This window comes from Squalius cephalus (assembly GCF_949319135.1).
Source record: "Squalius cephalus genome assembly, chromosome: 24".
Lineage (NCBI taxonomy): Eukaryota > Metazoa > Chordata > Actinopteri > Cypriniformes > Leuciscidae > Squalius > Squalius cephalus.
In genome coordinates this window covers 11,122,099-11,130,885 of record NC_137145.1, presented here as the reverse complement: position 1 = coordinate 11,130,885, position 8,787 = coordinate 11,122,099, and the positions used below count along the sequence as shown (strand labels likewise).

Here is an 8,787-nt window from a genome sequence, read left to right as displayed (position 1 = left end):
CTGCATTTTGATCAATTTAATGCATCCTTGCTGAATAAAAGTATTTTTTTTTTTTTTAAATATATATATATTTTTAAATTGAACTTGTAAAAAAATATCTTATAGATCCCAAACTTTTGAACGGTAGTGTATATTGTTATTGTTTTGAAAGAATAATGACAAAAAATAAGTTTCTTGAAATGAATGTCTAATATTTTAATAATATTTGCTTCAAATAACAATATGGCTGCTTCATCAACCTCAATGTGCCCACTAGACAAAAACCATTCCTGTAAAATTTTATGAATAATACCAACATACTAAATAATAACTTCTTTCAATGTATGTGTTACATTGAGACAAATTAGTAAATGTTCAATTAATGAAACAAATGAGAGCTGGAAGGGTGCTTCTTTAACAGTTGGAGGCACTAGATACCCTGAGACCAGAATCTACAAACAGAAAATCTACATATCATTCACATCTTTTGAATCATAGCTTAAACATTCATTTCAATCTGCATGTAAACTCACAGAATTTGATTGAAGACCTTCTGCATGTTAAGTCATTGTATTTATTAAAAGAGAATGGTGTGGTCTAATGAGATTATTTGTGCATAAAGCGTGATGTATTCAATTATATTTCAAGTACCCTTGTTATATAACTCACTATTTGTCTTTGTTTTGAAATACATTTTCTTCAATAATGGCTAAGCCTTCAGTCAACATGAAATTATTTTATGGCTTTCTTTTTTTATCAAGCATCACATTCCACTGACTACAACATAAAACTATTATCATTATAATAACTGTAACAGCAATTTCAACAAGAAGGGCTTTAAAGTGAGAGAACTGCTCTCCCGGTAAACAGGAATGTCCAGTTAAAGGAGAACTCCGGTCAATTTTAACATTGAGCTCATTTTTTTGTACATTTGGAGTGCTGTCAATACAGAGAACAACGACAAAAATCGGTGTTGCCTACACTGTGTTATCCTCTTTTTAAAATTTGCACCCTGTTGACTTCAATGGGGCAAGTTTTAAACCTGCTTTTAGCCTCTTAACATCCTTGATGTGTCATTACAAGTGCACAGGTCATGTGAGTGATTCCTTCGGAGTGAACGCGGTGAATCTGACTGCAGTAGATGTGAAAGATATGAATAAAAATTATGTTTATTCAGCCAGCGCACATACTTGTATTTACATCCTGTTTTCGGTCAAAGTCCATAGTAATCGATTGTCGAGTTCACGCGCGTGATCATAGGTACTAAACCAATGCGCGTGAACTCGACAATCGATTACTATGGACTTTGACCGAAAACAGGATGTAAATACAGGTATGAGCGCTGGCTAAATAAATATCATTTTTATTCATATCTTTCACATCTACTGCAGTCAGATTCACCGCGTGTTGACTCTAAGGAATCACTCACATGGCTGGGCACTTGTAATGACACATCAAGGATGTTAAGAGGCTAAAAGCAGGTTTAAAACTTGCCCCATTGAAGTCAACAGGGTGCAAATTTTAAAAAGAGGATAACACGGTGTAGGCAACACCGATTTTTGTCGTTGTTCTCTGTATTGACAGCACTCCAAATGTACAAAAAAATGAGCTCAATGTTAAAATTGACTGGAGTTCTCCTTTAATAGTCTGGCTTCTTTTGATTTTGGCTTATAAACCTATGAAATAATGCTTCATTTATGTCACGTCCGAATTCTACTGCGAGATCTTTACAACATGACCAGAATTGAAACATATTCTGTGTGTTCTGGGAACAAGAGTTAAAAAGGGAAGGCCAAGATTTGTAAATCTTAAATGTTGCAAAGCTATTCCATGCGATAATAAATATAGTGCTTTCTCGATGTCTGGTCCATATTGTGTCTTTTGCAGCAGTTCTAGGAAGGTCAGTGATCAGTCTGGCTGATTATCAATGCCCAGTGTACAGTGTGTGTGTGTGCGCGTGTGTGTGTGTGTTAGCTCAGAGGGGCTGCCTGGATGACCGAGACCTGCTCGGTACAAATTCTTTTTAGTGGTGGGGCTCCACAACTGTCCTCATCCTCCTGCACCTGGAGAAAAAGGAACAATCACTAGCTGACACAGAGAGTTGTTGCGTTGAGAATAAAAGCAAATTAAAAAATGTAAAAAAAGATTGAATTTGAAGACAAGCAAGGCCCACAACCCAAGGCAGAAGAACTGTCCTTGCATTCATGCTTTATTATCAACCTCTGGCTAGTTTTGTACCTGAGCAGTGAGGGGAAGGAGATCTTCTTTGATCAGTGTTGGCGGCTCATCTGCAATCTCACTTGACTGCAGCAGCGGTTCTAGAAAAAAAAAAAGTTAACATGTTGAAAGTGGGTCAACTGACTCAAAGATCTCAGTGAACTTTGTATTTTTAGAAGATAAGAGCGCAACACATTTGTTCAGAACAAATCAGCATGACACAAAGAGGGAAAACAACTTACAGTGGAATCTAAATAAGGTTTATAAAAGCTTCAGGGTTTATGAAACACTGAATATACCTTTGAAAATGAGTCATTTATTTAGTAATAATATAAAATGAGTAATGAATCTCTCAGAGATTAACATTAAACTAACATTTAAATATTGAAAATAATATGAAATTACAAAGTAGTATAAGATAATATAATGAGTCTCTCAGCTCTGAGGTCAACATTAAACTTAATGAAAAATGCAAGCTATGAGTCTCACCCTCCATGATTTCCTGGCCGAGGGTGGGCGGCAGTGGGTCATCTGTATGATAGTCTAGACTCTGAGGAGCAGGACTGACCGGCTCACTGGGCGGTAGACTGGAGTTATTGCTGCTGTCTGCAGCTATTTTATGCTGGTAGGAGTCGAGAGAACTCTGGTTGCTGTTGTCATCTGAGAAGGCAATAGGCAACCAAGAGAAGATTCGAATTTGACATGAACATCATATGGGTTTGGAACAACATGAGGGTGAGCAAACAATGACAGAATTGTAATTTTTGGGTGAATTAACCCTTTAAAACTTGCATCTGTTCACCTTGAAAATCTAATAGTACAGAACAGGCGTTATCAGACGCCTCCTCCGTGGGAAAATTCTTCCGTTGCATTTCTCCACCCACAGACACTTTGCTCTTGTCCTTCTAAAAGACATCGGGTAACAGATACAGTAAATACTGTGGAGTTTCAGATAATATGTACAGATTATATTTTCATCTACATGTATGAAATGGAAACAACATATTTTTGTACATGCATTTAGCTTATCCAGATGACATGAAGGTACAATTAAAACCAAGAGAAAAGAACATCTTAGATGTGTCGTACCTCCTTTGTGTCCACCACAGGAACCCATTTAAATATTCGTAATGATGTATCACCAACTGTGACCCATTTCTTCTCCCTGAAATGGAGCAATTGTGTAACAGGTTTCCTATATACATGACTTGAAAAGCTCTGTCAAGTTTCCATGTTAAAAACGCAACCATGCAGAAAAAAACACTTATCAAGTTTCCAGATGGAGAAAGTTTTGGTTCATCTAAGAGCTGTTTTTTTGGGACATGGGATTACAAGGTCCATTTGTTAATGAGATGACCCCTATCAAATATCCCCATTTATTTCAATAACAAAAGTGCTTCGGCCTTACTGGGTGTGCTTGGATTACTCTTTTGCACAGTAAATGTATAATAGATTATATAAACTAGTAAAAAAACAAACAATAAAATCAGTTAGCTATTATAGGTTACTGACAGTCCCTACATACTACACTTTTTCATCACATGAAGAAAGCTTTTAAAAACCTTAAGTCCCGCCTCTTTTTGCCACTTGTCCCTTGAGAAAATAAAGACAAGTGCGCTGACATTGGCTGTCTCTTGTGTCAATCAAACAGCATCCTCTTATCAAACTCCTCCTCCTTTCCGACTGAAGTTTCTCTTTTGAAAAACATTTCTCTTTCAAAGTGTCTTGACGTCGCCCGTTATACTCACCATCTCCGTACTCTCTCGATGGCGGCCATCACTTTCTTAATGTCATCTTTAGCGCGACTTCGGGTCTCTGCGCGGACCGAACGACCCGACATTTCTGAATGTTATCGGTACTCTTACTGGAATCGTGTCGGTCTCGCAGTCTGGCTGCACAAATCTCGCATCGCGAGAACTCATACTTTCCAGAGCTTCTTGACAGGTCCCACCTACTTACATAGGGCACAGGTGGCTGCTGTTTTTTTTTTTTTTTTTTTACATTTTATTATTAACTTTATTATAGTCATTATAATCATATCCAGTGAGTCAACGACCGAATGGCCAAATCATCCTTTAAGGATTATACTTGTTTATAACCTAAATGCTTTAATTTAACTCTAAATAGTTATAGTACCTTTCAAAATAAAAGTCTTCGGGGGCTGGTTTTTTTTTTTATAGCTGTATTAAGATATTAAAATTAGTGTTGTAATTCTTAACAGTTAATAACATTTAATAAAAAGTTAACAGTTTATTATTTCTATTCATTACTTTACAATTATTTAAATATACCTTTTAATGATTTAATTCTTACAAAACTTTGCAGCTGACAAGTTCCTTAAAAGGTGCTGTATATCAATTATTTGATTCTAAAATATTCCTATCCCTGTTCAATATGCAGAGAAACGTAAGTAGGCAAAATTATAAAGTCAAACATAATGCAGTTCAAACGCAAAACACAGTGACTACATTTAGTCAAATTTGAGGTATGAGATAATAATCTGCCCTTTGACAGGCAGACAGCTAGCTATGCTCATTTAGAGAATTAAGGAGGATGAAAATAATCAAATCAATCCAAAAATATATTCATTTCAGTATTACAGCTTGTTGCCTTTGTAGGGCAGTGTATTTCCCCTGAAAAGTGTAAAAACGTCACCTTAAAAGACTCAAAAAGACGACAGAAGAAAATGTAGTGGAACAAAAGTAATTTACAAACACTTAAAAACATTTGATTTATTCAATAAAATCAGCATGCTAAAGCCACTTATTTCTGAAACCGAAAACAGACTTGCTTCCCAGTGAAAACAAATCAGCCTTTAGTTCTTTGTTGCATTCAGCACTGTTTCCAGAGCGCTCTGAGCATCTGATATCTGCTGCTGGAGTCTCTGTCTCACTCCATCATTTGTAGTTTTCTTCAGCATGGTCTCCATGTCCTGGATGGCAGCGCGGTACCCGGTTACATTGTGAAAGACGCGAATGGCACGGTCCCCAGTACTCACTAGGAAACGGCTGTTGATGTCAAACTTAAGGTCGGCTATTTGTTCGCTGTGAACACCGTGAAACTCCTCCTCTAGTTCACCAGTGGTAGCACTGTATAAGGCTATATCACAACCGTTTGATATGGCTACTACACGACCGTCGGGTGACAGGGCAACGCGGCTCCCCTCCGACACCTGACATGGCATGGTCCGGAGCAAATATGGGTCCTGCTTTTTCTTATACTCCACATCAGTGTCCCACAGCTTCCATGTGCCGTCTTTGGACACGGTCACCATTCTGTAAAAGGTAGTGAAGTGTTATTAGTAGTAGCTATCGATTTATACTTAAATTTGACCGTGAGAATTATAAACTCAATGAAAGTATACTGATTGTTAGAAGGCAGCCGTCTGACTCTGAGATGTGAACGGGAACATAGTTTGTGTAATATTAGCAACACATTATTAGCTGTTTGATAACGTAGTCAAGCCAAAGGCTAATCATATTAATGACTGTTATGTGTCCGTAGTTTTAGAAAGCAATACATAAAACACATTACCATTCTGATATATCGATATTAATTCATTCTTCCACTTCTTCTTCTGAATCAGTTTCTGGTTCAAACATATATGGCTGAATTAAACCAGTATTTCCACTTCCCATTGTGCAGCATTTACTACAGTAAAGTTGATCGAGTGGATCTCTGAGCTGGTGTGAGTGAGTGGAGGCGGGGACTAGTTTGCATATTCATAGATCCACGTATACTAAATGAAGCAAGGGTGTAGAGTTACATTCAAGCTATTTTAAGGCATGAATAAAAACATTTCACAGGAGAAAACGTTTAATATATGTCATTTTGGTGATCAAAGATGAGTTTTAAGGGATAACCTACAGAAGACTACCAGGGGACTTTAAGCTAAAAGATTTAATCAAATTAAAGCTAAATAAAATAAAATTAACTAATAAAAGTGACAAAAGTATGTACATAAAATTACTCAAACTTAAACTAAAATTAAAATAAAAACTGAAAATTCAAAATATGAATAATAATAATAGTATATGAATAGTACTAAACACTGATTAATAATGATTTTTACACACACACACATACATACATACATACATGTATATATACACACATATACATATATATATATATATATATATATATACATACATACATACACATGCAGACACACAAAGAGAGATCGAGAGAGAGCGTGTGTGTGTGTGAGTGAGTGAGTGAGTGAGAGAAAGATGATCTTGCCTTCGAGAGTCATTGGAGAAATCAAAGGAGTAAACTCCAGCTGAGTGTCCCTTAAGGTCAAATGCACGGGTGACCTCTTTGAACTCCCCTGATTTAGCAAAGCAAACCTCCCACACCTTCACATCGGGGGTAAAGCCACAGGACGCAACAAACCTTATGAGAAGAAATATATATAAAAAATAGAGGTTTAAATCTATTTCATCTGCATTACACTTCTTTAATACCATTGACACAGCACATTTCAGTATGAATGTGATGCAGATGTTGCAAAGAGGGTTTCATTATTACGCAAACGTTATTACATAAATATATTAAAAATATATTTGACCCAAAAACACTTGTACATAAGGAGCTGCTCGTATTGCTTCTAGAACTAACCGTCCACACGGTGAAACAGCAGCATGCGAGTTGGTCATCTGATTAGTGTTGATAGTAGCTAAAACCTCTCCTTTCAGATCCCAGATCACAATGGTGGTGTCAACAGAGGCAGACATTATAAATTTGCCTGAAAACAGAATCTAAAATTAGTAATTAAGTCTTATGCAAGCTTGCTTAGCTTATGTACATGACATTTAATACAGTTCAGATTTAATTAAGTCCACTGACCTGTCTCTGCGATTCCGATGTTGATAATGATCCCCTTGTGTTTCTGAGGGAAATCCCCTGGAGCAGCTTTAAAACTGAATGTCCCATCATCTTTTTTAATCATCTTATAGATTCGAATGGTCTCTCCATTAGACAGCCAAGTGATAAACGCTCTAGGGACAAAAAACAACCAGTCAGCATTAATAACGGTTTAAAACAGCAACAGAAAACATGACAAAATATGGTAATTACATAAATTGGGCGTGTTAATGAGGCCAAACGTACCGACAGTCTGGGCTAAAGCGGACGAGTGTGGCGTGGTCAAACTCCACGTTGGCCCGCAAGCACTTGTGATCTCGGTCAAGGAAGTCTTTAGTGCTCCAAATCCTGATGGTACGGTCATCTGAGGAAGATGCAAGGTATTTGGCGTTGCTACTAAAATCCAGGCACGTCACATTGCCACTGTGACTCTAGAAGGGGGGAATGACATGCACAGAAATACAGATCAACATACAGGAGACAGTTCGAAATCTTGAGATTTAAAATAAGACAATATAACCCAATATAATATCATTACAATTTATATTTTAAAATGTAATTTATTCCTATAATGATTGAATTTTCAGCATCATTACTTCAGACTTCAGTGTCACATGATCCTTCGGGAATCATTCTAATATGATGATTTGGTGCTCAAGAATCATTTCTGTATTATTATCAATGCTGAAACCATATGTGCTGCTTAATATTTTAGTCATACATTTTTTCAGAATTCTTTGATGGGTAGAAACTTAAAAAATGAAATGTCTTGTAACATTATATGACTTTACTGTCATTTTTAATTTGATGCATCCTTCCTGAATAAAACCATTCATTTCTATGCCATCCTGGTCTTCTACTGGTTGCCCTTGACATGCTTTCCCAGCAAATGACGTCATGTGTTTACTATATTTTTTTAGATTTGATCGCGAAATACCTTGAGAGAGGAAGCCAGTAGCTGGTGTGAGAATGTGTGCTGCTGCGGTCTCTCCTTACGGGGGCGCTGTTGCTGCTTCTGCTTTTTGGAAGGAGCCTTCGTTGCATTTTCCTCCACTGTAACATTATCCAGTTACATAGCATCAAAATAAACTACTCTCCAACCTAAACTATGTCTTTGAAACGAACTTACAACATCGTTATGTTAGTGACAAAAATCAACTTCAAAACTAAAGTTGCTGCTGGCAATATAGAGGAGGGACACACAGACACACTTACCCGGTGCATCGGTGTCTTTCTTCTGTTCGTTTTGCTCAGATAATTCACCTTTCTGTCTACCAACAGCCACGACCACTAACAAAACCAGTGCACCTATCAGTACTGACAGTGCAAAGATCGCTGCAAACTCCATCTTGGCGAGGTTTATGCCACGTTATCACCCCTGACACAGGCAAGCAGGCTGTATAGAAGCAGATCTGTTTCTCTCTCTTCACTGTAACTTGAGTCGCACTTAGTTCCACTTCACTCCAATGCCTCTTCATTGACTATCCTAAAGGATCAAACTTCTCGGGGGAGCACCTGTATTTGTTTTGAAAATTGCAAAACGTATTATATAAATTACGTGTATGAAATGAAACCTCAAAAGGGGTCTGTTATCTCAGAATGAATTACACTACACGCACGTAATCAAGTGCTAAATATCTCTTCACAGTTCTCCACCGCGCAGCCGCGAGACTCTCTCTCTCTTTCGTTGGTGAGCGAATGAAAAGTTCGAGCTGTTAGCGCCCC

At 37.3% G+C, this 8,787-nt stretch overlaps 2 protein-coding genes across 2 annotated transcripts; both read right to left on the bottom strand.

Moving 5' to 3' along the window:
• Nucleotides 1-1,566: 1,566 nt before the first annotated feature.
• On the bottom strand, nucleotides 1,567-4,108 carry bcl7ba (BAF chromatin remodeling complex subunit BCL7B a). Its single transcript, XM_079862303.1, has 6 exons — nucleotides 3,945-4,108; nucleotides 3,286-3,361; nucleotides 2,999-3,101; nucleotides 2,686-2,856; nucleotides 2,218-2,297; nucleotides 1,567-2,042 (listed from the first exon to the last, which is right to left on the bottom strand). Exons 1-6 carry the CDS (start codon nucleotides 4,034-4,036, stop codon nucleotides 1,950-1,952), a joined length of 615 nt encoding a protein of 204 aa, XP_079718429.1. The 5' UTR covers nucleotides 4,037-4,108; the 3' UTR covers nucleotides 1,567-1,949.
• Nucleotides 4,109-4,433: 325 nt separating this feature from the next.
• tbl2 (transducin beta like 2) lies at nucleotides 4,434-8,758 on the bottom strand. The gene is made up of 7 exons (XM_079862276.1): nucleotides 8,278-8,758; nucleotides 8,000-8,115; nucleotides 7,309-7,493; nucleotides 7,045-7,196; nucleotides 6,817-6,943; nucleotides 6,439-6,591; nucleotides 4,434-5,471 (listed from the first exon to the last, which is right to left on the bottom strand). Exons 1-7 carry the CDS (start codon nucleotides 8,408-8,410, stop codon nucleotides 5,012-5,014), a joined length of 1,326 nt encoding a protein of 441 aa, XP_079718402.1. The 5' UTR covers nucleotides 8,411-8,758; the 3' UTR covers nucleotides 4,434-5,011.
• Between the last annotated feature and the right edge of the window lie 29 nt (nucleotides 8,759-8,787).

Excerpts from the sequence above, each read along its gene's own strand:
- tbl2 (XM_079862276.1), bottom strand. The coding sequence starts at position 8,410 with ATGGAGTTTGCAGCGATCTTTGCACTGTCAGTACTGATAGGTGCACTG. Across the intron at positions 7,494-7,999 it reads TACTGGCTTCCTCTCTCAAG|AGTCACAGTGGCAATGTGAC; the intron begins GTATTTCGCGAT and ends CCCCCCTTCTAG. Across the intron at positions 7,197-7,308 it reads CGCTTTAGCCCAGACTGTCG|AGCGTTTATCACTTGGCTGT; the intron begins GTACGTTTGGCC and ends TTTTGTCCCTAG.
- bcl7ba (XM_079862303.1), bottom strand. The coding sequence starts at position 4,036 with ATGTCGGGTCGTTCGGTCCGCGCAGAGACCCGAAGTCGCGCTAAAGAT. Across the intron at positions 3,362-3,944 it reads ATCGAGAGAGTACGGAGATG|GGAGAAGAAATGGGTCACAG; the intron begins GTGAGTATAACG and ends GCTCCATTTCAG. Across the intron at positions 2,298-2,685 it reads CGGCCAGGAAATCATGGAGG|AACCGCTGCTGCAGTCAAGT; the intron begins GTGAGACTCATA and ends TTTTTTTTCTAG.